The sequence below is a fragment of the Takifugu flavidus genome, chromosome 21 (assembly GCF_003711565.1).
Source record: "Takifugu flavidus isolate HTHZ2018 chromosome 21, ASM371156v2, whole genome shotgun sequence".
Lineage (NCBI taxonomy): Eukaryota > Metazoa > Chordata > Actinopteri > Tetraodontiformes > Tetraodontidae > Takifugu > Takifugu flavidus.
The window spans coordinates 9,943,223-9,959,494 of NC_079540.1; the positions used below are offsets into that span (position 1 = coordinate 9,943,223).

Here is a 16,272-nt window from a genome sequence, read left to right on the forward strand (position 1 = left end):
AATGAAAAGTACTGAGTACTATAATGAGGGAGGGAGGGAGGGAGGGAGTGATGAAAATCATATAAAACACAGCATCAAAATGTGCATCATGTAAGGAAACCTATGGTGTGTTACACTCTGAGGGTTGTGGCACATCAGCTATATTTTGGTATTTTGGCTGATTCACACAAGTGGCTATTTCCTTTAAACAAAAATGTAACGTGCGGGAAAAGAAAGTCAGACAACATGTTGCAAGAAAAGTGTTTATTATTGAGAATGATGGAAGGATGTAGTGTATTGCATATGTTTAGTTTTTTTGTTTTTCATTATACATCCTTTAGTGATCAATATTGATATATTTTCCAGTTGGTTTAATTGGTGGATTTCTGGTACAGGTAAACATTCCCTGTGATGTTACGCTCCTCAACAACTTTGCTCACGGGATTTGTTTGCAGGTCTGTCATATAGCTGTCCAAATGTTTGATGTCAAGCAATTTCCACAGCCCCTCCTCCTCCTCCATCAGCTGACGTTCACTCTCAAAATCCTTCTTGTAACGGATGGTTTCACTGGTAATGGCATGGTCACCTCTTGCCATGCAGACCAAACCACCTGGAGAAAACAGAATCCATTTCATCTGGTTGAGCAACTTAACGTTTGTTGATGCTGGAATGTGGCTTCACGTAGAGCACAACTAACAGCTATCAGTCGGATACCTGGTTTGGTGGCACTGCAGAGCTCCCTGATCACATCAACTGGAGCACAAAGAATATCAAGAGCACTGACAATGACGACCACATCGAACATATCTAAAATCAAGAGGAGAGCTGATGACTTTGTGGTCGAAAAGTACAGAAACCTGGATTTTCATACCCATCTTCTGCCTGTCCAACTCAGGCAGTAGTGTCAAACACACAGGTAGTGATCAGTTGACAGCTTTGCTCTTCTCTTTGCACAAAGGTCATACATCACATGATACGATATGATTATAAAATCAGTGGTTGATCTGCAGCTTAGGTTGACCTGCTGCCATGGACGTCCTTATGCTTGAACATGTTGGAAATAGAAAAGCTGCTCATGTTCATATCATTCAGGCCAATTTTCCCAATCACCCCATCCACATCAAGATGTCATTGCCCCAATAAGCATTGAAGTCCCCCAGTAGGCTGATAAACTCCATAGATGGGGAACCCTCTCGAACCCCTTCCAGGGATTCCCAAAACTGCTAAGAGCATATCCACAAATAACGGTCAGGATCCGTTTCCCCAATCTAAAGGCATAGCAAAGTCACCCTTCCTAGGAGGCTGAACACCAACAGAATGGCAGATAGTTGGGGACTGTTGATAAGTGTACTCCAGCTCTCCACAAGCGAGTAGAGGAGACTATAACCCCTCTTGAGGACTTAGGTTCCAGTCCAGTGCTACTGAGGTGAGGCAGAGGATATCGATTCAGAAAGCTCACTTTCATGTTCCATTAGTCCTTTTCATCAGGTTCCATCCAGAGCCCTGGTAAATCTCCTGCTAGGGAACACTGATCGGTGCTTTTATTTTTATTCAAAAGGGTCTCAGTTAATCACAGTTTTTCTTGACCCATCACAGAGAACAAATTTGCCATATGACACCTTAACTGGGGCGATTCGCCTCAGACAACACAGCTTCTAGGGTCATTAATAAATCAAACCACAATAAGGTGGTAGTTCTCAGAGTAGCTGCAGTAATTGAATGAACAAATTCACCAGATTTCAGTTAGAATGATGACAATAATACCTTTCTGAGCAGGAAGTGGTTCAGCTCCCAACATGGCCAGTTTGAGTTCCTGATACAGGCCTGTTTTGGCAGCTTGCTCAAGCATACCTTTACTGCCATCTACTCCCACAAACCTTCTGAAGCCCAGGTCAAACAGCTTTACACAAGAGAAAACAAGGAACAACAAAACAAACAAATGAATCTAAATGAAGCATATATGAAACTCATTACGTTTCAGTCTCTTAACAACTGTGGTTTGAGAAAAGTTCATAAGATTTTTGTTTGACCTGTTTAGCAATTTTTCCAGTTCCACAGGCAACATCCAGGACTAGAACTGCGTCAGGATTCCCAGAGATCTTTTCACGCAGGAGGGTTGCTACCGTCTTTGGCACCTTATAGTTTAACGTGTCCATATCCTGTTAAATGAATGTGCGTTATTTCTGTGACAAATACCACCCCTGTGGCATCTTGACTATTTATAATTGTTTCTAGTACACACAGCTTTCCCACACTTACAAAGCAACCGATACGATCCAGGCAACAGTCCTTACTTTATGAGTAATACTGCATAAAACATTATCCTAACTGAATCAGCCACAATGTCTAATAATAATAATAATGATAATAATAACAATAATAAATTGTATTCATCAGTGCTGAAGCAAATGTGGAACAGTTAGTGCTACTGTGGGATTGACAGGTTTGTGCTTGAAGGATTTCACCTACAGTACCTGTGAATGAAGAGTTTCTGGCCACTGACCTGGTTGTATTCCTTGGACCAGCCGTCATACAATGCAGGAATCTCTTGCATAGTGCAGTTATCATAATATCGAAATAATTCCTTCAGTCTATCCATTTGGTTGCAGTCTGCCATGACCAGATTATTCACCTGTTGGGAGACACTGACAATCTGACATGAGCTCGCTGTGACCAATGTTGGGTAACAAGAAGGAGCTTTCAAGCCTGATCACTTCTATCACTTTAAAATGTTTATTTTGTAATGACCTCACAGAATAAGCTGCTAGTATAAGAATAAGTGTGAATAAGTGTTATTACTGCTGACTGGCCCTTTGCATTGTGTGTAACAGTTGGTAAAGGCATTTCATGTGAAATGATCATTTTGGTGGTTTATGTAAAATCACCCTATTCTTCAAGTCCTGTAAGATTAGTCTGATTACAGGCCGTCACTGAAATGTGAAATACAGTTCTTGTAACGGACAGAGCAATCAGATTCAAACGCGGCACACTCGGAAAGGAGATCCAGTTGAGCCGGCGGAGCAAACCGAGCAGCAGAAGACTGGCCGGCCATGAGCAAACAGAACCCAGAGGAGATTCACACAAAACTCTGGGGTCGGAGACAGAAGCCAGAGGTCTTTACCAGGAGAGAGCGAGGCAGGATGGTTTAATAACAGGGCAGGGTCAGTACTGGGTGATCAGTCCATTAGAAAACGCTGGAATGACTTGCATGAATGCTGAAAACAATCTGGCAAAGAGGGACTGGGAGGCAGAGGCTTAAATACCTGACTGATTACTGATTCTGAGCAGCTGAGTGAAATGATCCCCAGAAGACAGACTGTGACAGTTATACCATCTTTTCTGTCCTAAAACCCTGAATGTAAGAGCGTCATGCATGTGTTCTACTGCTGAACAACATCTTTGTGGGTCGTCTGAGTCCTAACAAAAAACAACACCTAAAAACTGATAACTGGGTGGTGCAAGTTAGATGTGCAGCTGCAAATCTGTAGAGACAAGTCAAGTGTTGCTGTCAGTCCATACTGAGGCCTTTTTATTTCACTGGACTGAAATGGTTAAAGAAATTCTTTAACATGTTTACTGATCAGAGTTTTAGCACCTTTTAGTACCCTGGGGTCCCTTAATTTTAGGAGCTGAGCAATAAGAGCAAGTTCCCAGTCCAAAGAGATTTTAATGAAAGTAACGGTGAATACTGTCATTTCTGCTTCTTTGTGTCTTTTTGGAGAATGTCCTTTGACTTCCAGGAGCACTCCCCTATTTATGGACAACTAATCACCATTTAAACAGAATCTGGAAAGAACCTGCTCACCTACATCACTTGAAAATGTTAGAGTATACGTTAACTTTTACAATGGATGTGAACTTTTACGCCCTGGAAAAACATTAAAGAATTAAAACATTGAAACTTGATAAAAATGCACCCTAGACAAACATTTGTAATTGACTAAACTGGCTTATAGACAAACAGGCTTGGTGGACTCACCTCAGCAGATGGTTGCAGAGCTGCTGAAAACTCAGCTGAAACCTGTAGCACTGCAGAACCAGTTTGTTCTTCTTGCTGGAGCAATTTGCCTGTTGGCAGTGACGTGATGTGGAAGTTCTGTGTGATTGGTTATTACTTTGACGGCATCATCATCAGGAGTTGCAGTCAGTAGGAGCTGACAAAGACCTATGTGGAGGGGAGGTAGTTTTCACTCAGAGGGATCATGTTGCCAGTAGTCGGTCTATGTTATATTCATTTTAAGTTGTATTAATTTATCATTTCCATAGTAGATTCTTGGGTTTGTGAAGGTTCAACCAAGTCCAGCCTATTACACCTTGAGGTCTACAGGCTCAACAAGAATAAAAAAAACATCTTGACTGCCTTGGAGGTAAATGACGTACTCCATCACTTGTGTTTTTGTCGGACTCAAATGCTACGTCTAGCATCATTAAGGATACCTTCGATGAACTGCCACGCACTTATCATCACGACTCCTGTGGTAAAAGACTGACTTGATCATTGAAGACACAGTAGCTGTCACTAGCTGTGTAGCACATAAAAGAATTCGCAAATCAATGTTTTCTGTTACGGTTCGTGGTGGTTTAGGACCCGAACACAGGCAAGACGCAGTGATGAACGGTCCAAAAAATGGTTTTATTAAACAAACACAAAAGGGCAGTCCTCCTGGACTGCCGGGCAGCTACAATTCTTTCCCCGCAATGCACACAATAAGCTCCAGCATGGAGTCACAAAAATCTCAAAAACCAACAAAGTTACCAGACACACCTAGTCACACAAAATCCTCCAAGACTGGTAGGCCGGAGTCTTAGACCTTAAATAGGCGGCTGATCGCTGATGTCCTGCAGGTGCGGCAACAGGTGGCCGGAGCATGGCTCCACCACGCCCCCTGCAGGACAAACATAACTGGGAATCCTGGATCACAACAGTTTTCAGCCATAACGGAGTATGGACAGCTATTCACTGCACAGAGGTCTATAAATGTGCCTCTCATGATGAAACTTTGTATGAGCAAATCAACTGCTTTGGAAAAGAAATTGAGTGGGGAATGGAATTTTTTAGGATAATCTTTTATATAGTATTATTCATATATTAATATTAAAAGAGACTTACCTGGGACAATCTTTGACTCCAAGCATTAACACAAAGTCTTGCTTAAAGAGGCAGCAGCTCTTTTAATGTCTCCCTGAAATTAAAATTGCATTTGCCATGTTTTTAAAAGGAACTTTTTAGATGCAAGTGTATGCTCTTGCGTGTGTTTGTTGTTTTGTGTGTGGTGCTATAGTGGGGGATGGGAGGCAGGGCTTGTTCTTAACTTGTAACTGTTTGCATTGTTTTAATATGCTGTGTTTTTATCAATGTAAAGCAAGTTGAGTTGTTGTAGAATGAAAAGTACTGAGTACTATAATGAGGGAGGGAGGAAGGGAGTGATGAAAATCATATAAAACACAGCATCAAAATGTGCATCATGTAAGGAAACCTATGGTGTGTTACACTCTGAGGGTTGTGGCACATCAGCTATATTTTGGTATTTTGGCTGATTCACACAAGTGGCTATTTCCTTTAAACAAAAATGTAATGTGCGGGAAAAGAAAGTCAGACAACATGTTGCAAGAAAAGTGTTTATTATTGAGAATGATGGAAGGATGTAGTGTATTGCATATGTTTAGTTTTTTTGTTTTTCATTATACATCCTTTAGTGATCAATATTGATATATTTTCCAGTTGGTTTAATTGGTGGATTTCTGGTACAGGTAAACAGTCCCTGTGATGATACGCTCCTCAACAACTTTGCTCACGGGATTTGTTTGCAGGTCTGTCATATAGCTGTCCAAATGTTTGATGTCAAGCAATTTCCACAGCCCCTCCTCCTCCTCCATCAGCTGACGTTCACTCTCAAACTCCTTGTCGTAACGGATGGATTCACTGGTAATGGCATAGTCAGCTCTTGCCATGCAGACCAAACCACCTGGAGAAAACACAGTCAGTTTGAGCTGGTTGGTACAGAGAAATGAGCACCTTTTAAATGATTGTTGATGCTGAAATGTGGCATCACATAGAGCACAACTAACAGCTGTCAGTCGGTTACCTGGTTTGGTGGCACCGCAGAGCTCCCTGATCACACTAACCGGAGCACAAAAATTATCGAGAGCACTGGCAATGACGACCACATCGAACATATCTGAAATCAAAAGGAGAGCTGATGACTTTGTGGTAGAGAAGTACAGAAACCTGGATTTTCATTCAAATTAGGGGAATTTGGCAGCAAAAGTTTTGCCTGTGCTGTATGTAAGCGAAGACTGACACAGAACCATTTGTCATTGTCAGACTCAGGCAGTAGTGTCAGGAACACAGGTAGTGATCAGTTGACAACTTTGCTCCTCTCTTTGCACAAAGGTTGCAGATCAGATGATAAGATTATAAAATCAGTGGTTGATCTGCAGCCTAGGTTGACCTGGTGCCATGGACGTCCTTATGCTTGAACATGTTGGTAATAGACAAGCTGCTCAGGTTCATATCAGTCAGGCCCATTTCTCCCAATTACCCCATCCACATCAAGCTGTCATTGCCTCAATAAGCACTGAAGTCCCCCAGAAGGAGGATAAACTCCTTAGATGGGGACCCCTCTAGTACCCCTCCCAGGAATTCCCAAAACGGGGGGTATTCTGAACACCTGCTAAGAGCATATCCACAAATAAAAGTCAGTGTCTGTTTCCCAATCTAAAGGCACAGCAAAGTTACCCTTACTAGGGGGCTGAACACCCACAGAATGGCAGATAGTTGGGGGCTGTTGATAAGTGTACTCCAGCTCTCCAGAAGAGAGTAGAGGAGACTATAACCCCACTTGAGGACGTTAGTTTCAGAACTAGTGCTGCTGAGGTGAGGCAGAAGATATCGATTCAGAAAGCTCACTTTCATGTTCCATTAGTCCTTTTCATCAGGTTCCATCCAGTGCCCCGGTAAATCTCCTGCTAGGGAACACTGATCGGTGCTTTTATTTTTATTCAAAAGGGTCTCAGTTAATCGCAGTTTTTCCTGACCATCACAGAGAACAAATTTGCCATATGACAAATTTGCCAGACAACACAGCTTCTAGGATCATTAATCAGTCAAACCACAATAAGGTGGTGGTTCTCAGAGTAGCTGCAGTAATTGAATGAACAAATTCACCAGATTTCAGTTAGAATGATGACAATAATACCTTTCTGAGCAGGAAGTGGTTCAGCTCCCAACATGGCCAGTTTGAGTTCCTGATACAGGCCTGTTTTGGCAGCTTGCTCAAGCATACCTTTACTGCCATCTACTCCCACAAACGTTCTGAAGCCCAGGTCAAACAGCTTTACACAAGAGAAAACAAGGAACATCAAAACAAACAATCTAAATGAAGCATATATGAAACTCATTACGTTTCAGTCTCTTAACAACTGTGGTTTGAGAAAAGTTCATAAGATTTTTGTTTGACCTGTTTAGCAATTTTTCCAGTTCCACAGGCAACATCCAGGACTAGAACTGCGTCAGGATTCCCAGAGATCTTTTCACGCAGGAGGGTTGCTACCGTCTTTGGCACCTTATAGTTCAACGTGTCCATATCCTGTTAAATGAATGTGCGTTATTTCTGTGACAAATACCACCCCTGTGGCATCTTGACTATTTATAATTGTTTCTAGTACACACAGCTTTCCCACACTTACAAAGCAACCGATACGATCCAGGCAACAGTCCTTACTTTATGAGTAATACTGCATAAAACATTATCCTAACTGAATCAGCCACAATGTCTAATAATAATAATAATGATAATAATAACAATAATAAATTGTATTCATCAGTGCTGAAGCAAATGTGGAACAGTTAGTGCTACTGTGGGATTGACAGGTTTGTGCTTGAAGTATTTCACCTACAGTACCTGTGTATGAAGAGTTTCTGGCCACTGACCTGGTTGTAGTCCTTGGACCAGCCGTCATACAATGCAGGAATCTCTTGCATAGTGCAGTTATCATAATATCGAAATAATTCTTTCAGTCTATCCATTTGGTTGCAGTCTGCCATGACCAGATTATTCACCTGTTGGGAGACACTGACAATCTGACATGAGCTCGCTGTGACCAATGTTGGGTAACGAGAGGGAGCTTTCAAGCCTGATCACTTCTATCACTTTAAAATTTTTGTAATGATGTCACAGAGTAGAACATTAAGTGTGAATAAGTGTTATTACTGCTACTACCTTTGCATTGTGGGTAACAGCTGGTAAAGGCATTTAAAACGGCATTCTATGTGAAGTGTTCTTTTTGGTGGTTTTTGTAAAATCACCCCATGCTTCAAGTCCTGTGAGATTCGTGTGATTACAAGCCATCACTGAAATGTGAAATACAGTTTACATATTTTCTGTCCTAAAACCTTGAATGTAAGTGCAGCATGCAGGTGTTCTTCTGCTGAAAAACATCTTTGTGGGTCGTCTGACTCCTAAAAAAAACAACACCTAAAAACTGATAACTGAGTGGAATTTTAAAATCAATTCTTGACATTTTAGATGTGCAACTGCCAACCTGTAGAGATAAGTCAAGTGTTGCTGTCAGTCCATACTGAGGCCTTTTTATTTCACTGGACTGAAATGGTTAAAGAACCTCATTAACATGTTTACTGATCAGAGTTTTAGCACCTTTGACAGAGATCAGTCTATAGATGTAAAAAAAAAAATCAACAAAAGCCACAACCTGGGGACCCCTAATTTTTGGAGTTGAGCAATAAGAGCAAGTGCCCAGTCCAAAGAGATCAAAGAGATTGGCTTACAGACAAACAGAGTTGGTGGACTCACCTCAGCTGATGTTTACAGAGCTGCTGAAATCTGTAGCACTGCAGAACCAGTGTGTCCTTCTTGCTGGAGCAGTTTGCCTTTTGACAGTTCCGTGAGGTGGAAGTTCTTTGTGATTGGTTATTACGTTGATGACGTCATCATCAGGGGTTACAGTCTGTAGCAGCTGACAAAGACCTATGAGGAGGGGAGGTAGTTTTCACTCAGAGGGATCACGTTATCAGTAGTCGGTGTATGATTTATTTGTATTGAATTGTATTTATTCATCATCGCCACAGTAGATTTTTGGGTTCAACTAAGTCCAGCCGGTTACACCTTCCCATCCACAGGAAATCCACACCGTCCACAGGCTCAAGAAGAAAAAAAGGAAAGGAAGATCACTACCTTGACTGCCTAGGTGTGTTTTTACCATATACCACCCTACATCACATACTCCCCTCAGCAGGAGCCATGGCCTTGCATTCCCCATACAAGCACAATGCTTCTCCTGTCTCTCTCCCCGTCTTGTGGTAATGGTTATTAATCTCAGTGGTTTGTTATAAGTTTCAGGAGTATTAACTCCTGTCTGTTTTGTTCAGGTTTCAGGAAAGAAAGACCTACAAACATTATATGCAGTACAAGTATTTGATGGCTTCACCAGGACTTTAGCAGCATTCACAAGCCAACAAGAAACAGTGGGGTGAAAGTCAAAAATCTAGAATACAAATGGTTCTTTCCCATTACTATTGACCAAATTCAAAAATCCGTAGATGAAAAGTAAGGGCTGCGGGCTTACAAAAGCTCTGCCGAGACATTTGAAATATGTAGTACGATATGGCACAAGGTTCTTCTACTTTGTCTTTCTTCTTTTTTTTTTCTTTTGGTTGGCATTTCATGTTACGGCATTCCTGCCAACTTCTGCTCTTCTATCTCATTTATTGATCCTTTTACCCTTTTGGACAACTTGATTTTCATTCTGATGATCAGAGGAGTAAAATAACATTCTGAGTACTTGAACACTTTCCTGGTGTTTCAAGCTTCATTCTGTTTTTTGTATCAACTGAGAAGCACATGAAATACTCTGGAGTGTACATTTATGCAGCCTTTAATTACACATTGTGTATGTGTGAATGAATGTGTTCAAAGAAATGTGTTCCATGACAGACTGGCTCCACAAGCTTCACATTCTCCAGGAACGGTCTCAGCACAAGAGCAGCAATCTCTTGTCGTGAGGCATTAGTGTGTGTATGTGTGTGTGTGCTCGATGTAATGTAATGTAGTGTAATGATGGTGATCCTCAAACATTATCTTTGGAGATTTTGCATTACCCCAAACAGGCAGGGAGGAAACTAATGTAGCTCCAATTCTAAAAATATTTTCTTCTGAGAATTGCCTGTAATGCAGTTAGTCTAACACAATTACTCCACGTGGAAAAAGCAGCATCATTATCATACACCTTTCTCACATACGTGCCACAGAGGAGGTCACATCAGCGTATCTCTTTCCGCCTCAGCTCTGAAAGTCTCAATAGCAGATGTGCACTATTGTGAGGTGAAGTAAACACGTGTTTATGTGTCCCTACTATCATCAACTTTTGCCCTGCTGGATCCTTTCTGCAGACACCACCAAAGGCTTCCAGACATCTACAGTCTGAGAAGATTAAAATATTTGGGTCTCAGGGTACTGATGAAAACCGCTGCTGTTTGCAAAACATAGTCTGGGAATCAAGTTTTTTAGATAATGCCTGCTAACAAAATCAAAATTTTAGTTATAGTCAGAGTTACATGGGGGCTAGTGGGGGCTACTCCAGGGGCCTTTGGGCAACGAGCAAGTTCACTCCCATTGCAGCTCATTGCTGGGTCAATGTACAGATACCAACAAAACCTCATGCTCATACCCCCCGATTTCAGAGCATGATGAAATCGCTGATACTTATTTTCCTGCACAGTGTCAATTAAACTTGCTTCTCTCTCAGTTCATCAGTTAAAACATGCTGTAATGCTTCCCTTGGATGTTTAGCAAAACCAACCCTGATGACTGTATGAGGAGTTTTACCAGCTTCACTGAAAACATTGTTTTGCCTGAAGTGTTGGTTCTGTGTTTCACCTCCCCGCAGCATGGACTTTGAAAGTATTTAAAATCTTTATGACTTGCTCACTTAAGCAAAACAAAGAGAAATTTGCTGATGAAATGAAATTCATGGAGTTTAAATAAAATTTAAATGCATTTGGATCGACACAGTGCAAGTTTGTGGAAGAAGCAGAATGAAGTCGACAAATAATGTTGATTCGTCCAATAAGGATATGAGACGTCGCTGACTGATCTGAACAAGAAAGGCACATCTGTTTTATATGAGTTATCTGGTAGACTTTAATTGTCATCCAAGTGTTGGAAGAGCCCTATCCATCACTTACCCCCCTGGGAGTAATTAACAGAAATTTCACGAGCCAAAAATTCCCTCCCTTTTAATCTAATCTTTGGACACAAAGTACTGAGGCACTAATAGTTTTTGGTGAAATGGAACAAAATAAGAGACGTATCATGGAGAAATGATCTGTTTTAACAGATCTAACAGGAAGGCAGATGGAGGCGAGGGGAATTGAGAGCCACCGTACCAGATCCAGCAGGAACACAAAATGAAACGCTGAGGTGACGGCAAAATTATGCAGTCAATGAGAGAGCAGCAGAGTCTGGAACAATAGAGGATGAAGATGCACATCCAGCTCATGTTCCTCACTAATGCACAAGGAGGTCATCGCTAGCTCCCCGTGTGGAGCAGTGCAGGGGTCCACATTTCAGGGAGGGAGCCCTCGCTGTAATGGTTTCATACAGACCCAAGGCAACCTCCCCCCTTTCCTCCACGCTGGCCTTATCATTTTTCACTCCCTCCTCCCCCCTCCACCTCATCTCTCCATCGCCCAGACGGTCGTTCATCTTCCTCCATGTGCCACCACTTCCATTTGCTCCCTTTTGACATGGCCTTTTACCTCAGATCCAATGCCCACCATTTTAATCAAGACAAAAACACATTATGGTGGCTTCTTGTTCATGCTGGTCAGCCTCTCCACGTTCGTATGTGTGTGTGTTTCTCTGTGCACAAACACACACACAGACACCAACTTGGGCATCAGCAGTAGAAAACCGAATCTGCTACCGTGGTTGATGATTCTACACCTGTGCGCGTGTTCCGAGAGGCTTCAGAAACCGTCCATGTGCAACTCTGGAGTGTTTATCTCCTCTGGCCCTGAACCCCCATGATTCTCTGGGAGTTTGGGGAGGAAGCCGACAAAGGGGCATGCAGTTAAAGTGAGACAGAGCCGAGCCTCTGGAGAGATGCCTCCGTTGCTGGTGAGAGAGGACATCAATATCACCCAGTTTAGCTAAAGAAGTAAATCTCTCTTCAACCTTGATCACTTTTGTGACTTTAACCTCCATCAGCTCTGCCAACTGTCTGTCCTGTTGGTCTTTGTCTTCTGCAGAAACTGGAAAAACTGTCCAAATGTCTTTAGAAAACCTATTTGTGTGTTTTTGTACAAGTTTAACAGCTAAAACATGAACATACATTTATCATTTATAAAACTTTTGCACCACGGGATCAAATGATACCTGTGGAACCTGTGAAGGCTGCTGAGTCCAACATGCAAAATCTGATAGGAAGCAGATCAAACAAAGGTAACCAAACAGGCAACAAGCAGCCAAAACCCACAAAGAAAACCAGACAAACACAAGAATTAGCAACAGAATGCAGGTGAAGCACATGAGCAATCAACAGAGAGGGAAAGTAACGTCACACTAGGGAAGGACACGATTTCAAAGACTTTTCACAGGAAATGTAAAAGAAACATACAATACAGATTGTGACATGTCTTTTTATTTTTCTATTATTTTTTATAAAGAAAACTTCCCTTCAGCTGTCACGCTGTTTGAAGATCCATTCAGGCGTTAAAGCCATCACCTCTTAAGTTTGTGTCTTTTTAATTGCTTGTAAATCGTGTTTACCTGAAGCGCTCCTCCACACAAGTGCTTGATTTCTCCTCTTGTCGTTGATTGTTTGGAGTATTTCTGATGTTTTTGCATGTGAATGTCAGAGAACTCATTTAAGCCACATTGAAAATTTTTGAAAAAAGCATCCGTCAAAAAGGAATGACCCGAGGATCTGCTCATCAGCTACTGGGACTGGTGCGTAACCAGGGGCTCCATGTGTTGAATTCTGTGCTCCAGTAAGACATTTAGACTTTATTCTGGACCCCCCACCCCTGTGAGAAACTGCTATGAGCTTGTATATTACTCAAGCTGCAGGATGATGAAGGTTTTGTTACCCATGCTCAGACTCTCCACCTCGTTTTCCATGTATATGACTGGTGGAATATTAAAACCTCATACATCATTTTGGGAAGCTGTGATAATGAAACAGTTTGTCATTTGAAAGGACTTAAGCAGTGAAATGTGACTGTTTTGTTTACAAGATATATGATATCTAAGGTTTAGTTCAAATGCCGCTGTGTTCCATGAAAGCATGTGTGCTTAAATGAGGTTTAGCTGTGCATGAGGACTCCTGGGGCTCTGGGAAACACACGTGGATGAACATTTGTGCTGGAGTGGCCCCCATCCAGTCCATGCACAAAGCTAATGAAGCATTCAATGCAATATAATAACATAAGCAAATGTTTGCTTCACAGCTGTTTCACCCTATATTCATTTAACATCCGTATCTCCCAAACTGCAGGTGTTTCCGTGGTGACAATGAACGTGCTGAGTTCTGTCAGTAATTTGGGAAGAAAGAGGAAGAACCAATATGATAATTGTGGTGTTTATACATGAAACTGTGCAGAAACATCTGCTCACAGCGGCTCTGACGGGTGGGTTACTCTCATGGAAGTTCAAGCCTCCATTTTTCCCACAGATGCAGTAACATTTTAAGTGTTCCCATTAATAATTAGAAGTTTTCCTTCTGTTGACCGTCCTGAGGTGCCAGAGCCTGGACCATCAGCTACAGGACATCAGCTCACATCTCTCATCCCTCATCTGGATCTAATCAGGTCCTTCACTTGATCATCAGGCATCAAATCCTCTCATGCTAAGGAAAATGACATTTTTTTAAGGTTGGACAAAGTTTCATAAAATAATTTAAGAATATTTTATTCTTGGGTGGCTTCTTATGGCAGATTAGATGAGATGAATTGTCATAAAACAAAAGCTGCAATGTTAAAACCTCACTTCTCTTCAGTGTTACCCTTAAGATCGTCTCAAACACAAACACAGAGACTGACCCATGAGCAAGCAACCTTGGCGGGAAAAACTGCCCCAAACAGGAAAAAGGCTCTATTAATTACAGTTTATGACCCACAATAAGAAAAAACATAACACACATTCTGATTCACTTTATTAAGACAGCAAACAGCTGGACACAACATCGCTGCTGTTCAAATATCTTGTTGTGCACGTGTCCACATTATGACAGGATCTTTGGATGGACTATTTAAATCCAGTTGACTTCATGTGAAGTAAATGATGACTGAACTGAATCAGAGCCAAAACAACACATCTATTTCACGACGAAAGACTATGTAATATAAAGTTTAAAGTCGTTGGGTTGGAATTTTATCCACTGCTGAAACAGGATGACGTTAATCAAAGTGAAGGTATCTTTAGGTACCTCGGGCCTGAGTTGCAGAGGTCATAGACCTGCTGCAGCTGAAGGAGCTGATCCTCATCATCACTGGACTCCTGAACAGATTCAAAGGAATTGAAGTAGCAACTCTTTGAAGATGCCTCCACTGTAAACACCATAAAAACTTGTTTTAATCCAAACTCACGTTTTCATCCTCCAGCCTACAGGAAACTGGGAGATAACATCACGCGAGTCTCCCGCTGTTGACTTGCAATTGCTCAGAAGCTGTAGTCTGTCTGGAACACGGAGCCTCTGTAGTACACACATTCATCTCCCTGCTGAAAGGTTGGGAGATAATGACGATGAGAGAGTCTTCTCAGTGTGCAGAGCTCTGGGAGGAAGCAAGATAGAGTGTAAAAGGCTTGATTCCTTTCTTCTACAGTACAGATGAGAGTATCCTTGTTGAGTAGCATCTCTGACCGGCTCTAAACAAGGGATACAATCGTTACTATAACTGAGGGATGACGGACATCCCCTATTGTGATTCATAAACCTTGATAGCATCGCATCAAGTTAAAATAAATGAGAAAAGAGACAAACCCACAGAAACCCTCAGCACAATGGGAATTCTTTCCCCATCTCATCAGAGCGCTCTGTATTTGAAGCACTTCTGATATTGAGAGGCGCATTTTCACTTTGTTAAATGCAGCATTAGTCTTTTATCTATCCATGCAGCCAGAAGTATGATTGTGTTAATTAGTCCGTCATACCTAATTACTTACCCCATATCTCCCCCCTCTCTTTGATACTTTGCTCCTCATGCAGCTCCTCTCAGCCTCTGATGGACACTCAGCAGCCCATTTTTGCCTTGTGCCACTTGAAGCGGCGGTCATGCAGGGACTTAGCAAGCTGGGGACGCTGCCCCAAACACATTTCAAATGGTACCTTTTGTGTGTTGCCTTCAATGTTTGATAGCAGCTGTTGTTGCGTGGCTCTGAGCGTCTCAGCTACTTTGTTGCTCATGGAAATTAGACAAAGCTTGTGTTTCATTAAAACTCTTCACAAGCTGACGTCATATCGACAAGATGGGCCACCACCTTTATTCTGACACAATGCTGTGTGGAGAGGAAAATGCCTCCATTCTTTACTTCATTTGTTTGTTTGTTTTCCAAATCAACCATTCACCCGAGTCATAAACCTGGCTAAAACCCCGGCTGTGGAAAATCTGTCTGGATTAAAGAGAAGGTGAATATAAGAAGTGATGTGAAGAAGAGTTAAAACAAAAGCCTTCAAAGCTAGAAAATAAAAGTCACAGCTTTAGCTAAGTTACTGCATCCTAGCGAAGCCTGATTTCACTCTACAACATATTAATCTGGTCTCCATCTGCCTTCTGGTGACTATGTCCGTGCTTCTGTGTGTGTCCGTGTGTGTCTAGCCTTACCTCGGGCCCTCCCACAAGGTGGCAATGAGAGAAAATGAGCACTTCCCTCGCTGCGGTGTCCGTTGGGGGTTAGCATCTGTCAGTGTGATGCACTCTCCAGTGGTACAAACTCCATTACCCAGCATCGCTCTCGTTCACCTGCCGCTCTGCAGTCACGCCACACTCCCACACACATTACCTTGACGAGAGCTCACTCAAAGCGCTCTCGCACGCTTCAAATGTGCAGGTCTGACCACTGTAATGGCTCCACAAGCTGGAGGAGCTTTTCTACAGATGCTAATGTGCCTCTTTCAGAAGTGCACACTCTTCCCAAAAGCAGACATCCTTCACTTTTTCTGTGAGCTTCAAGGTTTCCAGTTTTCTTTGTTGCTTCACAGCAGGAGCCAATTTGTAGAAGCAAATCTGGCGCGACGAACTTTATATTTCCATTTTGCAAATTTTCAGGTGGGTTT

The 16,272-nt window shown here is 42.1% G+C and overlaps 2 protein-coding genes and 1 long non-coding RNA gene across 4 annotated transcripts; all 3 read right to left on the minus strand.

The window, feature by feature from the left end:
• Nucleotides 1-228: 228 nt before the first annotated feature.
• LOC130518223 (methyltransferase-like protein 27) lies at nt 229-4,844 on the minus strand. Of its 2 annotated transcripts, none has more exons than XM_057020659.1 (7): nt 4,745-4,844; nt 3,959-4,144; nt 2,483-2,624; nt 2,010-2,138; nt 1,744-1,879; nt 694-786; nt 229-589 (listed from the first exon to the last, which is right to left on the minus strand). In XM_057020659.1, the coding sequence occupies exons 3-7, from the start codon at nt 2,594-2,596 to the stop codon at nt 351-353; spliced, it is 711 nt and encodes a 236-aa protein (XP_056876639.1). In that variant the 5' UTR covers nt 2,597-2,624; nt 3,959-4,144; nt 4,745-4,844; the 3' UTR covers nt 229-350. The 2 variants fall into 2 exon arrangements, with proteins under 2 accessions (XP_056876639.1, XP_056876640.1); XM_057020660.1 differs by having other exon boundaries at nt 2,483-2,611; nt 4,745-4,843.
• A 740-nt stretch (nt 4,845-5,584) lies between these two features.
• LOC130518218 (methyltransferase-like protein 27) lies at nt 5,585-8,914 on the minus strand. Its single transcript, XM_057020655.1, has 6 exons — nt 8,793-8,914; nt 7,913-8,054; nt 7,440-7,568; nt 7,179-7,314; nt 6,066-6,158; nt 5,585-5,945 (listed from the first exon to the last, which is right to left on the minus strand). The coding sequence occupies exons 2-6, from the start codon at nt 8,024-8,026 to the stop codon at nt 5,707-5,709; spliced, it is 711 nt and encodes a 236-aa protein (XP_056876635.1). The 5' UTR covers nt 8,027-8,054; nt 8,793-8,914; the 3' UTR covers nt 5,585-5,706.
• A 5,220-nt stretch (nt 8,915-14,134) lies between these two features.
• Nucleotides 14,135-15,940, minus strand: LOC130518187 (uncharacterized). Its single transcript, XR_008947953.1, has 2 exons — nt 14,585-15,940; nt 14,135-14,495 (listed from the first exon to the last, which is right to left on the minus strand). It is a non-coding gene; the product is annotated as an uncharacterized LOC130518187 (long non-coding RNA).
• Nucleotides 15,941-16,272: the final 332 nt, after the last annotated feature.